Below are 17,981 nucleotides of genomic sequence, written 5' to 3'. Positions count from 1 at the left end.
AAAAGTTTAAGGCAGAACTGAACAGAAGAAATGCTCTGACTGCTGTGACTGCAGCTGGTGATGAATGGAACAGACACCTTTTTTCCCACTAGGATACTTGAAGGGCCGGAACAAATTACCTTGTGGGACAGAACCATCCCGTTGGCCGCCAAGCTTCTTTGATTGTTTTGGGTTGTTAGCTTACTGGGCTGCATTTTGGTCTTGAATTCTCCAGCCTTAGGGTCAAGCCCAGTCTGGCATAACCCTTTTATCTCTTCTTATCAGTGGCCAATAAATTTAGTCCAATGTACAAAACAAATAACTACAGTATAAACACAAGCAAGGTATGATTAAAGTCGAGGAAGTGAGCTTAAATAAAATAAAAAAAAAATATCTACATTACACAGATTATAGGTAAGATTATTTATGTCTCTCTGTTATTGCTCTTTATCCATAGATGCTGTGATCTTTGATGTATTGTACAAACAATTTTTTGCCGTTTCATTTTTTTTTCACTATGTTGACCCTTCTCATGAGTGTAGAAGTAAAAACTCTAGGTTTTTATAGATTTCAAGCTCATCATCGGCAAGATTCACAATGTCAAAACATCTATGTCATCATTCGTGTCGGTCTCCTCGTGGTAATTCTTCACTTGGAAGATGTGGCCCTTTGAAATACCCAGCATAAAATACCCAAAGGTATAAAAACCCCAAAAGTATCAAAACATTTATCTAAAAGAAATTAATAAATAAGAAAAAAATAGTACATGGGTTGGCACTCCGTCCAGGGTGTATCCTGCCCTGATGCCCTATGACGCCTGAGATAGGCACAGGCTCCCCGTGACCCGAGGTAGTTCGGATAAGCGGTAGTGAGTGAGAACAACTACATGAGAAAAAAACTAACCAGACACCATGTCAAATTATTTTGACAGAAGTTATCTGATAGTATTTTACTGGAAATATTATTACTTGTAAATATTATTATTACTTTATATTCATATTTGCAAAAAGTTAACTGAACTTGGAATCTCCAATATAGCTAAGAGGCAGTGCTGCTGTGAGTTAATCAGCTGTCCACAAGGCGCACCAATCCAGCACGACTTCCGTAATTTCCCTCCCTTTCCCAGCGCTGCCTCCCCGCCACGTCTATGCATGCGCACGGACAGGCGCGTGGGAAAATTCTCCCAGAACAGAACCATTCCGCCAACACTAACTGTATGCTCGCTAACCTTCATTTACGAAGTGGTCCTGACTGAAATTACGTCCTGTGTGGATTTTGTCTGTGTATGACACACACACACACAAACACACACATACACACACACACACACACACACACACACACACACACACACACACACACACACACACACACACACACACACACACACACACACACACACACACACAGACACAAACACAGGCTTAATTTATATAATATAGACATTTATAATCATGTACATGTTTAAATCAGACATGTCTAATATTACATCTGTGTTTTTAGATGTTGTGTTTTGTGGAGTGAAAAGGATATTAAACATTAGAAATCTGTTAAATTGTGTAAATAATGACAACAATGTACAAAACACAAGGTAAACCAAAGACAGATACAAACCTTAATGCTTATTTATCTGATTTTCAAATCTGATTATCCAGTGACTGAACTGATCTGTCTGCATGACTGAGACTGACATGACTCTTTCTTCCCTTCCTGATGCTAAGTCTTTTTCCTCACTACCCTTAGACTCAGCCACAGATACTTTCCTCTCATCTCTTTCCTCAACTATGGACTTCCTCTGCCCTATGTTCACTAAACCCAAGAAAACTTCTTGTTCTGCTTCTTGGCTTTCAGATGTGCTGCGCAACAATCGAAGAGCGCTAAGATCATCAGAGAGAAAGTGGAAGAAATCATAACTTGATGCAGATCTTGATTTTTACAGAACACTTCTTGTCAAGTTCTCCTCAGATGTGACTTCTGCCAAGACTTCCTTCTACAAGAAAAAGCTTGAAGCTTCCTCACATGACCCTCGGAAATTCCACAACATCATCTATTCTCTGTTCAACCCCCTGACTCCACCTTCTTCATCCTCCCTGACTGCAGAAGACTTTGCTTCTTTCTACCAGGAGAAGATTGAGGAAATCTGCCGGACCTTCACTTCAGCCCCGACTGCACTTACATCTCAGAGTATGCATTCCCCTACACCTTCGTTGTCACATTTTTCAACTGTGGCAGCAGAAGAGATTTTACAACTCATCCAGTCCTGCAATCCTACCACCTGCCCATTGGATCCACTCCCTACCACTATGCTCCAGACCATCTCACAAGACCTCTTGCCCTTCATTTCCACTATCGTCAATAGATCCATAGCATCTGGTCAGGTACCAAATACTTTCAAGAGAGCAAGGGTTATTCCTATCCTAAAGAAACTTGCTCTGGATCCATCAGACATCAGTAACTACAGACCGGTATCACTTCTCTCATTTCTTTCAAAAATTCTTGAATGCATTGTTTATAATCAACTGTCTGTCTATCTCTCACAGAACAACCTCCAAGATCCCAAACAGTCTGGCTTTAAAGCAGCTCACTCTACAGAGACAGCCCTTTTGGATGTCTCTGAGAAGCTACATACTGCTAGATCAGCCAAACTATCATCCGTCCTTATCCTCCTTGACCTTTCAGCAGCGTTTGATACGGTCAACCACAAGACTCTCTTATCCTCCCTCAAGAGTCTTGGGATTTGCGGATCAGCTTGGGAATGGTTTGCCTCCTACCTGGAAGGACGCTCATATCAAGTAACATGGAGGGGAGTGACGTCTGCTCCACGCAGACTCTCCACTGGCATCCCACAGGGCTCAGTACTTGGTCCTCTTCTTTTCTCCTTGTATACTCACTCTCTTGGTGAAGTTATTTCCTCACATGGGTTCTCTTACCACTGCTATGCTGATGATACACAACTTATCTTATCTTTCCCACCCTCAGATGCCACAGCTTCTGACCGGATCTCAGCATGTCTGGCAGAAATTTCATCATGGATGACTGCTCATCAGTTAAAGCTCAATCCTAGCAAAACTGAACTGTTGTTCATCCCAGGTGATTCATCCCCATGTCACGATCTTGCTATATCCTTGCACAACGATCTGATCTCCCCTTCAGCCACAGCTCGCAACCTTGGGGTAACCATGGACAATCAACTGTCCTTTTCCTCTCATGTTGCAAATGTGATTCGCTCATGTCGGTTTCTTCTCTACAACATTAGAAGGATTCGGCCATTTTTGTCCACACAGGCTGCCCAGGTACTTGTTCAGTCTCTTGTCATTTCTAGACTGGATTACTGCAATGCACTGCTGGCAGGTCTACCTATGAACGCAATCCGTCCTCTGCAAATGATCCAAAATGCAGCTGCCCGGCTTGTTTTCAACCTGCCAAAGTTCTCGCATACCACCCCGCTGCTGCGATCCCTCCACTGGCTTCCGGTAGCTGCACGCATCCGGTTCAAAACACTGATGCTGGCCTACAAAGCCAAAAATGGACCAGCTCCCTCTTACCTCAAAGCCCTCATCATTCCTCGCACTGCACCCCGTAACCTCCGATCTACCAGCACTGCTCGACTGGTTCCACCATCTCTCAGGGTAAGAGGCAAGTATACTACAAGACTCTTCTCTGTACTGGCACCAAGGTGGTGGAATGAACTTCCCATAGAGGTCCGGACAGCCGAGTCACTGGCTATTTTCAAGCGGCAGTTGAAGACCTACTTATTCAGGAAGCACTTCAACTAGCACTTCTTTCCTTATCCTTTGCATTTAAAAAAAAAAAAAAAAAAAAAAAAAAACTTTGACACTTTTTCATTGTAACTTTGAACAAATGTTTTAAACTCATGGTATCTTAAGTATGTAACCTAGTGAACCAGCATTAATGTATTCAGTGTTGAGATTTAAGCACTTATGTACGTCGCTCTGGATAAGGGCGTCTGCCAAATGCTGTAAATGTAAATGTAAATGTCAGATGTTCTGGTAATAGTCTTAACTTCACAACAAAACTTTCTCCAATTCCAGTGTTGTGGATGTGACATATGCAAAAAAACCTGAAATGTAAATGATCAGAGAATTTATTTATTTATATTGACCTGTTTGTTAATAATTTGCTAAACCCTCTGATGATAGAATCCACACATCTGATATCAGTCTGTTCTTTAATTTTAGATCTCTGTTTAAAATCATGACATTATGGCTGGTTAACTGTTTCATATTAGTGTTGGTGCACAACTCATATGTGGTGAATAACCGTGTCAGTTTCCTTAAAACTTCTATTGAAGCACATAAATGCAGTAAAATACAGACCTCAGTAAACAACTTAGAAAGGGTTTTGTTCTTTAGGTAAGCTTTATTTTTTATTAATAAGATTAACATTTACATAGAATTCCTCACTTACATTTTAGGGTTTATTTAATCAGTAACTGTAACTAAAGTAAAATAATCTAATGTGCTCCATAAATACAGAAAACAATGTTACACTTATTTTAGAAACACACACTTGTTTCTCTTCTCCATGTCAGATGTTCTGGTAATTTTAGCAATACAGTACATATTTGTTTCTCTTCTCCAATCAGCATTAATCATGTATCCTACTCTGTATTTTAAATGTTGTGTAAATCACTTTGGGTTACATTTATACACAGAGGCTTTGTGATCCGAGTCCCTACTCAGTTTCTTCACCACATTTAGGTGATTTTTCCTTCAACAAGTCAGCAGCATTTTGCACAATCTGATCAAGTGCCTTGAGAATCAGAAGATCCATGTCATCATCTGTGTCTATCTCCTCATGGTAGTTCTTCACAGGGAAAATGTAATTCATAGGAATCCCCAGCGTATTACTACACACTTCCATCTGTAAAAATTCAAACACAGGTAGAGGTAAGATTGATAATGTAAGAGTGAACAGAGTAAGATAGATGTTCAGTTTCTCACTAATTATGCCAGACATGGACATAGTCATAGAAACTAATTCTGAGGAATCAGACCTGATATTAAACTATGGACTTACATGCATGGTGGAGTTTGCTGTCAGACGTCAGATGTGTGCAGTTCTGAGCATGAAATTGAATCCAGGTTTTATTACAGGATGTTAGCTTTTCAGACCACATATGAAGATGTGAAGACTAGACTATTCACATGTACAAAGATGGTAAGGACACGTGTCCCTAAGGACGGTAATTGTCTGTAATTACTGTCAGTGTGTAATTATTAAAAAAATACAAGATATTCAGGAATCAACGGGGAAATCGCATGGCGGCGGGACGTGTTTTTACATCAGTGAAAGGTGGAGTTCATCTGATACCGACCTACAGGCAGAAGCTAAAAACAGCTAAACCTGTATTAAGGACTGTAAGAAGATGGACTAAGGAAGCAGAGCAGGATCTACAAGCCTGTTTCGATCTCACGGATTGGACTGTTTTTGAAGCTGCTGCCTCCGACCTGGACGAGCTCACAGAGACTGTAACATCATACATCAGTTTTTGTGAGGATTTGTGTATTCCTACCAGAACTCACTTAACCTACAACAATAACAAGCCATGGTTCACTGCGAAACTCAGCAGCTCCGTCAGGCCAAAGTGGATGCTCACAGAACTGGGGATAGAGTCTTGTACAAACAGGCCAAATACACACTGGAAAAGGAGATCAGAGTGGCAAAGAGGAATTATTCCGAAAAATTACGGATTCAGTTTTCCTCCAATGACTCAGCTTCAGTGTGGAAAGGTCTGAAAGCCATCACCAACTACACGACACCACCCCCCAGCACTGTGGTGAATCAACAACTGGCAGATGACCTGAATGAGTTCTACTGTAGGTTTGAAAAAGCCCAATTCTCACCTTCTGTAACCCCCGAATCAGTCACACCTTCAATCCAGTTCAGTGAAGATGATGTGTGTCAGGTCTTCAGGAAGACCAAGAGAAGAAAGGCTCCAGGCCCAGACAGCGTTTCACCAGCCTGTCTGAAAGCCTGTGCTGATCAGCTGGCCCCCATTTTCAACACGTCACCGGAGCTGTGTGAAGTACCCTCATGCTTAAAAAGCTCCACCATCATCCCCGTCCCAAAGAAACCCAAAATCACCGGACTTAATGACTACAGACCTGTGGCTCTAACATCTGTGGTCATGAAATCATTTGAAAGACTGGTCCTGGCTTATCTGAAGGATCCTTACTGAACCCCCTGCAGTTTGCCTACAGATCAAACAGGTCTGTGAATGATGCAGTCAATATGGGACTGCATTATGTTCTGCAGCATCTAGACAGACCAGGGACTTATGTAAGGATCCTGTTTGTGGACTTCAGCTCTGCCTTTAACACCATCATCCCATCACTCCTACAACCCAAATTAACCCAGCTCTCCATGCCCTCCTCTGTCTGTCAGTGGATCACCAGCTTTCTGACAGACAGGCAGCAGCTAGTGCGACTGGGTAAACTCAAATCTAGCACCCGCACCGTCAGCACTGGCGCCCCCCAGGGCTGTGTTCTCTCCCCACTACTCTTCTCCCTGTACACGAATGACTGCACCTGTAATGACCCATCTGTCAAGATCCTGAAGTTTGCAGATGACACCACACAGATCGGCCTCATCCGGGACGGTGACGAGTCTGCTTACAGACTGGAGGTTGAGCGGCTGGCTGTCTGGTGCAGCCGTAACAACCTGGAGCTGAACACGCTCAAGACAGCGGAGTTGATAGTGGACTTCAGGAGAAACCCCCCTGCTCTTCCCCCACTCACCATCATGGACAGCATTGTCACAGCAGTGGAGTAACTCAGATTCCTGGGAACCACAATCTCCCAGGACCCGAAGTGGGACATTCACATTGACTCCATTGTGAAAAAGGCTCAGCAGAGGTTGTACTTCCTTCGTCAGCTGAAGAAGTTCAACCTGCCACAGGATCTGCTGAAACAGTTTTACACTGCCATGATCGAATCCATCCTCTGCACCTCAGTAACTGTTTGGTTCAGCTCAGCCACCAAATTCAATCTCAGAAGACTACAGACGGTAGTCCGGACTGCTGAGCGAATCATTGGCACAACTCTCCCCACTCTCCAAGACCTGTACTCCTCCAGAGTGAGCAAAAGAGCACTCTGGACCCCTCACATCCAGCACACTCACTCTTTGAACTGTTGCCATCTGGTCGGCGCTACAGAGCCCTGAGCTCCAGAACGACCAGACATAGGAACAGTTTCTTCCCTCAAGCAATCCATCTGATGAACAATTAACACCATGGAACACACAACACATAATATTTGCACTATGTATACCTCAATTGCACATTTCATACTTGCACTCTGTACATACATGCATACATATTGTCTGTACTGCTTACTCTTCAACTGCACATTTCACAATTGCACATGTGTACATACAAATTGTATATATTGTATACTTATTTGCATATGTATATTTCATATGTTTATTTAAACTGCACATTTCACATCTGTAAATGTGTACATTCAATCTCTTCCATACTGCATATGACATCCTGTTACACTGTGGAGATTATGTCACTAAAACAAATTCCTCGCATGTGTAAACATAGCTGGCAATAAAGCTGATTCTGATTCTGATTCTGATGATTACCTTCTCCTTGATCTTCTTGCTGGTGTAGATCTTCCTTAAGTCCTGTTTAACCAGTGGACATGCTAAATCTGATCTTGTCATGATGATTACTTGAGGTATATCTGGATGATATGATAAATCATTTACAAACAATCCCTACAGTATGAACAACATTCTATACAAACTAATTAGTCAGTATTGTAAAAGTTGATTAAAGGTAGATTTAACTTGCTTTTACTTGATGGAACATGTAGTAATCATTCTTACTCCGTTTGGTAGCAGACTGACGAATTTTTTTCAGCTTATCAATGACCCCATTCTTCATAATTGATATTTTGTCTGCAGCAACAATGTTGACCAGGCATGCGGTTTGATGCTCGACACTTGGGTTGCTTCTGTAGTCAGCGTCTGTCATACATGTATCCTCAAACTGAATGTGAACAGGGAAGAATATATCGAGATAGATAGATAGATAGATAGATAGATAGATAGATAGATAGATAGATAGATAGATAGATAGATAGATAGAATTCACACATTAATATGAAACTGTTTGCATGAACACTTTACTTACATTGTGTCCTTCATGAAGTAACCCATCTATGGCTTTGATGATGTCATCTGCATTTGCACCAGATAATTTGTCCTCAAATCCCATTATATCATTAAAGACAAAAGGCAAATTGGAGCCATCTTCTGCTTCAATATAATGAGTTTTGTACTGTAAGGCAAATTCAGATGTATCATTTACTTTGTGTTCCTTTATTTTTCTATTATCTGTTTTTTTGCTGCTGGTATCTCATTAAAAATTTAATTGAACCTGAAGTAGAATTTAAACTTTAGAAAATGCTTACGTTCTTTGTGAAACTGGTACCTCCAGTCCTGTCAACAAGAGCCCCAGAGGTGATTCGTTTTTGGAATGCATTATTGACTGAGTTTATAAAACTGGACTTTCCTGCTCCGACTTCACCAACAACCAGAATCCTGACAAAGTGAGCACTTGTTCTCTTGAGCCTGAATGTCCTCAGTTTATGTTCAATTTTGTCCTTTTCTCTATTAAAATCAGAAAGTCACAAACTTTCCCTTAAATAAATGATATAAAGCATGACACTGAGCATGCAGAGAAGTTTCTGTACTAATGTAAAGTGTAATATGAACTACAGAGGCTGTTCACTCATTACATAACCCAAGCAGAGTAAAGCTAATAATTTCTTATTCATCTGTCTACAGGATAAAGAAAGAAATAAAAAAATAAGAAACATTGTTTAATAAACTGAATCAAATAAAGAAAATCAATCCTTTAGGTTTCAGAGCAAATGTATGTTGTAACAGGTTCTGTTCAGAAGTGAGGATACATATTAATTACAGTTTTGGGGTAGAATTAACACTATGGGAACATTAAAGAAGGAAAACAGTCATTTCTCGCTCAAGGCAATGAGATTTTCTTCTATAAAATTAAAGAAACTTACCCCCAAGGCATTTTTCTCCATGGTTGATCAAATTCTGAGGAACAGACAACCAAATTCAGCATTAACACAAACAGTGCAGCCAAAAGTATGTGTTCAGTGTTCAGAATGTCTACAGTCTTCTGGTTCGGCAGTAAACCTAATGTGATTTTTCTGTCTCAATCACTTCAATCAGTCACAATGAAATATTCATTTGTAGTGAGTTTAAAACACAAAACATGAATTTTAATGTAACGTTTTGTGATTACAGGTTTACTAAAAAAAGGAATAAGTGGTCATTAAGATTGAAGGAAAAAAACAGTTTACATAAAAATATTATGTTTCTCAAAAAAACATGATTATATGATTACAAGTTAATTGCTTACTAAATTAAAGAGGTTTATTAAATGATGCAGAATGTGATCAACTCACATATTAATGTAAACTGAGTACAGTGTGAAATCTCAGATGGATGTTGGTGCTAATGGGAATTATAACTATTGTATAAAACAATCATGTTAGAACAGTGCAGCAGTAATTCAGTAAGTAATGAGAGTGTGTGTGTGCCCTGTGATGGGTTGGCACTCCGTCCAGGGTGTATCCTGCCTTGATGCCCGATGCCGCCTGACATAGGCACAGGCTCCCCGTGACCCGAGGTAGTTCGGATAAGCGGTAGAAAATGAATGAATGAATGAATGAATGAATGAATGAATGAATGAATGAATGAATGAATAATTCAGTAAGTTTTATTTCAGTTTGTCAGTCTGATAACCCCCTCGTCAGCTCCCCACCGGAACACTAACCTCCGGTGTCGTGAGGTTACTTTCAGTTTCGACTTCCGGTTACACCACCATAAAGAGCATAAAGCCGCGACGTATCGTCCAGATTGTTGCATACCGAGTTGTGCTTTTATTTCTACAGTTTTTTCACACTGTGACCTGTTATTCTGTGTTTTTGGATTAATGTCGCTGTTCAGTCTTAAGGCTCGCTCACACAGGGACGATTACAGCAGACGTTTAACGCCTAGTGACTAAACAATGGGCACCAACGTGAGCGCGCACACCGACGTGTAGAAACTGGCCGATTAATGAGATTGGAGCTTTTGTTCACGTGTCTGGAGTTGCTGAAGTTACAGTAAAACACGACTTGGTGGCGCTCAAACACAAAACGGTCTTGTTGAGCACACTTTGATACCATGACGAAGATGCATCGAGGCAAGATTAATGTAGAGCTGTTAGTTTCATTGCTTTCTGAAAACAAAGAGCTTTATAACAAACACGACAGCGAATTGTCACAGGGAGTGAATTTGCAGCATCACTCGGCTCATCGCCAGTGAAATCCACATGGGTGTGACCGTTAAAAAACTCGACAATCGTCCCGGTGTGTACGAGCCATTAGCCCTTGTCTGTTTTGATTGCTAGTTATTCTTGTTACCGAACTTTCTGCTTGTTTTTGTCCTCTCTGTTTGCCTGTCGGTTTGGATTTGTTTTGCTGTGGACTTTATTAAACTGTGTTTAGTTTCTGCAAACTGATCCCGCCGACTTCTCATTACAGTCAGACTGCTGCTGGACTCGTATTGCAGTATTGCACAATGAAATGGGCCAGAATCACATCTAACTGAGACCTACTCCTGTAGACACTGAAAAAACCTGAAAACATTGTATTAAAAACTACAGAATATAGAAACCGTGAACACATTGTACATCTAGTTACATCTGAGTTCTGAGAACAGATTCTGTATTACCTTCTTATTACGTCTGTAAAACTCAAGGAACATGTTTCCCATTCTGAATATTGTTCCTACTTAGTCACTGTGAATCACACTGGCTCCAATTATGCCAAGAAACACTGATCACAATCACAAATTCTGTACGAATGTCTGAAAAGAATTTTTACATTTGTCTTACCAGGTTTGGGAGGTGGAGGTGGAGGCGGAGCTGATGGAGTTGCTCCCATTTTATCCAATTATTTCTGTTGAAAAATCATGATTGAATGATTCAACTTAAAATACTGGTTTATTTAAAAAAATAAACAGAAGAACAGTGTATGTTTTATATTTGCTTGTTCTATACAGGTATAAATCTTTACTTTAATTGTAAATCTGAGAGCTCCCGTTTTTATAGAATTCATTATTGGACTGAAAATGTAATTTGAAACAAAAAGACCTGCTTCAGAAAAAAGCATGGAGAGGCAGAAGCAAGAAAGTGACTCTTCAGTTTATTTCCGTTGTCTAAAGCCAATGAAATGCAGTTAGAATCTAACCATAAGTTCATAAGTGTTACATTTTCTAATAGTATAAATGGTAAGTAGTATAAATTCTAATGAGTGAATATCACTTTATTTGTTTCCCAGTTGCAAAATCATGATAGATACAAACACATACACACATGTCCATATTTAATTAACTTCTGTTCAACATCCAAGAAAATTCTTAAAGCATAATTGACATAATTAAAGATCAAAATGTTCATGTAAAGATCAGATAACATTAACACAAGAACCCACAAATACTCACGGTTTATGGCTGCACAGATCTAATGCAGCTTTCAGCAGTGCCAGTTATATAGCATCATTTGGGGGCTCCTCCTCCTCCTCCTCCTCCTGGGCTATTCTCATTCTAGATTCTTTCAAATGGAGGCATTTCTGGGAAATGGAAAGTGAAAATAAACTCACATGCTGTTCAAAAAAAAATCAGTAGATGTTTGGTGAAATTATTAAGTTATTATTAATTAAGTTACTATTATTAACACTATTATGATATTTCAGTCACACCAGACTGAAGTGATTAAATCCTTAGAACGCACTGTCACTTCTATAAACATCACCATAAGAACAATTCTACACATTCATTACAAATTCAGTTGAACTCCAGTGTGGGTTTTGTGACTATTCTAGTTAATAACATATTAGAACATGTGTGTTGATGTGAACCTGGGTTGTGGCTTGCAGTAGTACCTACAGGTACATAAACTGTAACATGACTTACACATGTGTTGACATTATCTTTGCTCTGTTAAACTTTTAAACATGAATTTAATCTTTACATGAAATGATTTACTCTTTACATCAGTTGTGCAGTTTCTTTACTACTTGTATTATATTAATGTAGAGATTTGTAACACCTCAGATAGTTTATTATTGTAATATAGAATTTAATAATCAGTTGCTATAGAATGTGAAATCAGTGAATACTGGACAACAGGCAACACATATAAATGCACAAAACCTCCAACACTATTTTGGCAAGTGTTTCAATTCCACCGTATAACCCTTGCGTGTCCAGACTCATTCTTACTTTTATGAGTATATAAACTTTTAAGCGACACTGTATATTGTGACGCAGCCAAAATACCGCTCCTCACCCCCGAAAAGCTAAAGACGGAGAGAAAAGTCGGCGGTTCAGCACCACGGACAGCGCCGCTGTCAGCGCGCCAAAAAGCTTCAGCACCAGACGCAGCAAGGCGGGGCAGCTGAATTCATGACGACAGCGGGGAACCAATCAGGAACGCCGCTCTGGCACTCACCCTCTGGCTATGAGACAAGCTCAACAGTTAGAGGGCGGTAAGACAGATTTTAAATGAATTACTAATGTGCTGTCTTTGCCTCCCTCTTTTTCTAACACACACACACACACACACACACACACACACACACACACACACACACACACACACACACACACACACACACACACACACACACACACATCCCAACTGTGTGGACTGCACTTACTTACACCAAATACACACTCTTCTATTATGCATCCGTGTCTACAGCACCACCATATGAAACTGTTTACATAATGTTTTACACACTGTTTTTGTTCTTTGCACATGTTTTCTTTCACATTACAGTCCCTTGCTGTTTTGCACAATACATTACAATACCTCATGTAATTGCTGCTATAATACTACTGTATATATATAGTGCTGCTTAAAAGTTTGTGAACCCTTTAGAAATGTCTATTCTGCATAAATATGACCCAAATTATGATCAGATTTTAACACAAGTCCTAAAAGTAAACAAAGTAAATGCAATCAAACAAATTAGCCAAAAATATTATACTTCTTCATTTAATAATTGAGAAAAATGATCGAGCATTACATACACTATATTACCGAACATTTTGGGACATCCCTCCAAATTATTGAATTCAGGTGTTCCAATGACTGTCATTGCCACAGGTGTATAAAATGAAACACCTAGGCATGCAAACTGCTTCTTCAAACATTTGTGAAAGAATGGGATATCAAAAAATTAAAGGATGGTCCTGTGATAGGTTGCCACCTCTCAATAAGTCCATTTGTGTCAACTGTTAGTGGTATTGTAACAACTGTGAATTGTAGCAATTGGGAAACAACAGCAACTCAGCCACAAAGTGGTAGGCCAGGTAATATCACAGAACAGGGTCAGCTCTATCCAAGCTGCATCCAAGCCTTACATCACCATGTGCAATAAAAAGCAACGCATGCAGTGGTTTTAAGCACTCTGCTACTGGACTGGACTCACGCTTCTCTGTCTGGCAATCGGGTTGGTGGTTGTTGCCAGGAAAATTCTACTTGCCTGATTGCATTGTGCTAAATCTAAAGTGTGTTGGAGGGCAGCATATGGTATGGGGTTGATTTTCATGGAATGGTCTTGGCGCGTTAGCTCCAGTGAAAGGAATTCTCAATGCTTCAGCAAACCAAGTTTTTGGAAATTTCATGCTCCCAACTTGAGTAATTTTTGAGATGGCCCAAATTGTCGTTTTCTTGGTGTGTGTGACCCATTTTCTCTTGAGATTCAGATCATGGACAGGTGTCCTGCCATTTTAATTGAGTTCACTGGTATTATTCTGAATTCATTGAACAATGAATGATGGCAAGTTGTCCTGGACCAGTTGCAGTAATACAGAGGAAAGGCATGATACAACCACCACTATGTTTCACAGAAGGTATGACTTTCTTATGCTTGAAATCAGTACTTTCCTTTCTTCAGAAATATCGCTTATCATTTAAACTAAAAGGTTTTATTTTGGTCTCATTCATCTTTAAAAAAAAAATAACAGAGTTGTGGATTATCATTTAGACTCGAACACTACATGCTCTCCAGTTTGGTGAATATTGTATTATGCACTTTTTCACATGTGTAGATTATTACGTCCTGTGTGGATTATTGCCCATGTTTGGATCATTGTTTGTGAACTCTTTTATTTCATACTATCCAGAACTCGGTCTTCTTGGATTGTATTGATTGCTCATCCTGCTCTTGTCCTGTGTTTGCAAAGACTGTTAGTAAATCCCCTTAACCTGACTCATCCTGCATCGTCCTGCATATGGGTCTCTTCATCTTGTCTGTCACTTTAAATGTGTATGAAAACTAGATAGATAAATACAACCACAGTTTAGTACTTTTAGGTGAATACCCTGTATGACACACACACACACACACACACACACACACACACACACACACACACACACACACACACACACACACACACACACACACACGCATGCATGCACGCGCACACACACACACACACACACACACACACACACACACACACACACACACACACACACACACACACACACTTAATTTATATAATATAGAAGTTTATAATTATGTAGATGTTTAATTGAAGATGTGTTTTGTGGCACAAAAAATATTAAACATTAGAAATCTGTTAAATTGTGTAAATAATGACAACAATGTACAAAACACAAGGCAAAACAAGGACAGATACAAACCTTAATGCTTATTTATCTGAATTTCACACAACTCATATGTGGTGAATAAAGATGTCAGTTTCCTTAAAACTTCTATTGCAGCCCATAAATGCAGTAAAAAACAGACCTCTTTAAACAACTTAGAAAGGGTTTTGTTCTTTGGGTAAGAACTTTATTTTTTATTAATGATTAATTAATATTTAATTAACATTTACATAGAATTCCTTGCTTACATTTTATATGTAACTACAGTAAAATAATCTAATGTGCTCCATAAATACAGAAAACAGTGTTACACTTATTTTAGCAACACACACTTGTTTCTCTTCTCCAATCAGCATTAATCATGTCTCCTACTATGTTTTTTAAATGCCGTGTAAATCACTTTGGGTTACATTTATACACAGAGGCTTTGTGATCCGAGTCCCTACTCAGTTTGTTCACCACATTTAGATGATTTTTCCTCCAACCAGTCAGCAGCGATGTGCACAATCTGATCAAGTGCCTTGAGAATCAGGAGATCCATGTCATCATCTGTGTCTATCTCCTCATGGTAGTTCTTCACAGGGAAAATGTGATTCTTAGGAATCCCCACTGCATTACTGCACACTTCTATCTGTAAAAATTCAAATACAGGTAGAGGTAAGATTGATAATGTAAGAGTGAACAGAGTAAGATAGACGTTCAGTTTTTCACTAATTATGCCAGACATGGACATAGTCATAGTTGAGGTATGTGCACTTAGGGAGGCACTAATACTGAGGAATCAGACCTGAGATTAAACTATGGACCTGCATGCATGGTGGAGTTTACTGAAGTGTCAGATGTCAGATGTGTGCAGTTCTGAGCAGGAAATTAAATCCAGGTTTTATTACAGGACATTAGCTTCCCAGACCACATATGAAGGGGTGAAGACTAGACTATTCACATAAACAAAGATGGTAAGGACACGTGTCCCTAAGGACTGTAATTGTCTGTAATTGTGTTAGTTCTTCTCAGGCAGGTTAATACTTAGTTGTTTTTAGCTTTTTTAGATGGTGAAGAATTCAGAAAACTGTTGAAAGTGTTAAAGTATGTATTTTAAATTATTTAAAAAAAAGAAGAAGATGTGTATACACTTTGCACCACCCGTATAACCAAATGATTACCTTCTCCTTGATCTTCTTGCTGGTGTAGATCTTCCTTAAGTCCTGTTGAACCAGTGGACATGCTAAATCTGGTCTTGTCATGATGATTACTTGAGGCATATCTGGATGATATGAAAAATAATTTACAAACAGTCCCTACAGTATGAACAACATTCTATACAAACTAATTAGTCAGTAATGTAAAAGTTAATTAAAGGTAGATTTAACTTGCTTTTAACTGATGGAGCATTATTACTATTACTGTGTTAAAGGTCTGTATTTCTTCCCTGAGATTTTCTCCTAACACAGAGAAGACTATCATCTGTAATAATCATTCTTACTCAGTTCAGTAGCGGCCTGACGGATTTTTTTCAGCTTATCAATGACCCCATCCTTCATCATTGATATTTTGTCTGCAGCAACAATGTTGACCAGGCATGTGGTTTGTTCCTCGACACTGGGGTTGCTTCTGTAGTTAACGTCCCTCACATGTGCATCAAACTGAATGTGAACAGGGAAGAATATACATACATACATACATACATACATACATACATACATACATACATATATAGATAGATAGATAGATAGATAGATAGATAGATAGATAGATAGATAGATAGATAGATAGATAGATAGATAGATAGATAGATAGATAGATAAAGATATAGATATAATTCACATGTTAATATGCTACTCTTTACTTACATTGTGTCCTTCCTCAAGTAAACCGTCTATGGCTCTGATGATGTCTTGTGCACTTGCACCAGACTCTCTGTCCTCAAGTCCCATGATATCATTAAAGACAAAAGGCAAATTGGAGCCATCCTCTGCTTTAATATAATGAGTTTTGTACTGTAAAACAAATTCAGATGTATCATTTACTTTGTGTTCCTTTAATTTCCTGTTGTCTGTTTTTTTTTTTGCTGCTGGTATCTCATTAAAAATCTAATTGTACCTGAAGTAGTATTTAAACTTTAGAAAATTCTTACATTCTTTGTGAAACTGGTACTTCCTGTCATGTCAACAAGAGCCCCAGAGGTGATTCGTCCTTGGAAAACATTATTGACTGAGTTTATAAAACTGGACTTTCCTGCTCCGACTTCACCAACAACCAGAATCCTGATGAACCGAGCACTTGTTCCCTTGAGCCTGAATGTCCTCAGTTTACGTTCAATTTTGTCCTTTTCTCTATTAAAATCAGAAAGTAACAAACTAAATTAAATAAATGATATAAAGCATGACACTGAGCATGCAGATAAGTTTCTGTACTAATGTAAAGTGTAATATGAACTACAGAGGCTGTTCATTCATTACATAGCCCAAATTATTGTGTTTATTTCTTATTCATCTGTCTACATTGTTTAATAAACTGAATCAAATAAAGAAAATCAATCCTTTAGGTTTCAGAGCAAATGTATGTCGTAACAGGTTCTGTTCAGAAGTGAGGATACATATTAATTACAGTTTTGGGGTAAAATTAACACCCTGGGAACATTAAAGATGGAAAATAGTAATTTCTCACTCAAGGCAATGAGATTTTCTTCTCTAAAATTAAAGAAACTTACCCCCAAGGCATTTTCCTCCATGGATGATCCAATTCTGAAGGACAGACAAACAAATTCAGCATTAACACAAACAGTGCAGTCGAACGTATGTGTTCAGTATACAGAATGTCTACAGTCTTCTGTTTCTGCAGTAAACCTAATGTGATTTTTCTGTCTCAATCACTTCAATCAGTCACAATGAAATATTCATTTGTAGTGAATTTAAAACACAAAACATAAATTTTAATATAATGTTTTGTGATTCCAGTTTTACTAAAAAAAGGAATAAGTGGTCAGTAAGATTAAAGAAAAAAAATCAGTTAACATTAAAATATTATGTTTCTCAACAAAACATGATTTATTTGAATACAAGTTAATTGCTTACTAAATTAAAGAAGTTTATTAAATGATGCAGAATGTGATCAATTCACATATTAATGTAAACTGAGTACGGTGTGAAATCTCAGACGGATGTTGGTGCTGATGGGAATTATAACTATTGTATAAAACAATCATGTTAGAATAGTGCAGCAGTAATTCAGTAAGTTTTATTTCAGTATGTCAGTCTGATAACACCCTCGT

The 17,981-nt window shown here is 38.8% G+C and overlaps 2 protein-coding genes across 8 annotated transcripts; both read right to left on the bottom strand.

Annotated features, from left to right (window-relative positions):
- Positions 1-4,339: 4,339 nt before the first annotated feature.
- LOC113661917 (interferon-induced protein 44-like) lies at positions 4,340-11,003 on the bottom strand. Of its 6 annotated transcripts, XM_047802860.1 has the most exons (8): positions 10,922-11,003; positions 9,039-9,072; positions 8,424-8,622; positions 8,144-8,290; positions 7,837-7,999; positions 7,591-7,691; positions 5,020-5,062; positions 4,340-4,863 (listed from the first exon to the last, which is right to left on the bottom strand). In XM_047802860.1, the coding sequence occupies exons 1-8, from the start codon at positions 10,968-10,970 to the stop codon at positions 4,850-4,852; spliced, it is 750 nt and encodes a 249-aa protein (XP_047658816.1). In that variant the 5' UTR covers positions 10,971-11,003; the 3' UTR covers positions 4,340-4,849. The 6 variants fall into 6 exon arrangements, with proteins under 6 accessions (XP_047658816.1, XP_047658815.1, XP_047658818.1 ...); XM_047802859.1 differs by lacking the exon at positions 5,020-5,062; XM_047802862.1 differs by lacking the exon at positions 5,020-5,062 and having other exon boundaries at positions 8,424-8,451.
- A 4,095-nt stretch (positions 11,004-15,098) lies between these two features.
- LOC113661919 (interferon-induced protein 44-like) lies at positions 15,099-17,649 on the bottom strand. 2 transcript variants are annotated; one of them, XM_047802879.1, is made up of 6 exons: positions 17,421-17,631; positions 16,845-17,043; positions 16,561-16,707; positions 16,194-16,353; positions 15,874-15,974; positions 15,099-15,341 (listed from the first exon to the last, which is right to left on the bottom strand). In XM_047802879.1, exons 1-6 carry the CDS (start codon positions 17,480-17,482, stop codon positions 15,153-15,155), a joined length of 858 nt encoding a protein of 285 aa, XP_047658835.1. In that variant the 5' UTR covers positions 17,483-17,631; the 3' UTR covers positions 15,099-15,152. The 2 variants fall into 2 exon arrangements, with proteins under 2 accessions (XP_047658835.1, XP_047658836.1); XM_047802880.1 differs by lacking the exon at positions 15,099-15,341 and adding an exon at positions 15,372-15,645 and having other exon boundaries at positions 17,421-17,649.
- Positions 17,650-17,981: the final 332 nt, after the last annotated feature.

Source organism: Tachysurus fulvidraco, chromosome 18 (genome assembly GCF_022655615.1).
Source record: "Tachysurus fulvidraco isolate hzauxx_2018 chromosome 18, HZAU_PFXX_2.0, whole genome shotgun sequence".
Taxonomy (NCBI): domain Eukaryota; kingdom Metazoa; phylum Chordata; class Actinopteri; order Siluriformes; family Bagridae; genus Tachysurus; species Tachysurus fulvidraco.
This window is presented reverse-complemented; position numbering and strand designations above follow the sequence as displayed.

Excerpts from the sequence above, each read along its gene's own strand:
- LOC113661919 (XM_047802879.1), bottom strand. The coding sequence starts at position 17,482 with ATGCTGAATTTGTTTGTCTGTCCTTCAGAATTGGATCATCCATGGAGG. Across the intron at positions 17,044-17,420 it reads TGGAGGAAAATGCCTTGGGG|AGAAAAGGACAAAATTGAAC; the intron begins GTAAGTTTCTTT and ends TGATTTTAATAG. Across the intron at positions 15,342-15,873 it reads GCAAGAAGATCAAGGAGAAG|ATAGAAGTGTGCAGTAATGC; the intron begins GTAATCATTTGG and ends GAATTTTTACAG.
- LOC113661917 (XM_047802859.1), bottom strand. The coding sequence starts at position 10,970 with ATGGGAGCAACTCCATCAGCTCCGCCTCCACCTCCACCTCCCAAACCT. Across the intron at positions 8,000-8,143 it reads TACTTCATGAAGGACACAAT|TTTGAGGATACATGTATGAC; the intron begins GTAAGTAAAGTG and ends GTTCACATTCAG. Across the intron at positions 4,864-7,590 it reads GCAAGAAGATCAAGGAGAAG|ATGGAAGTGTGTAGTAATAC; the intron begins GTAATCATCAGA and ends GAATTTTTACAG.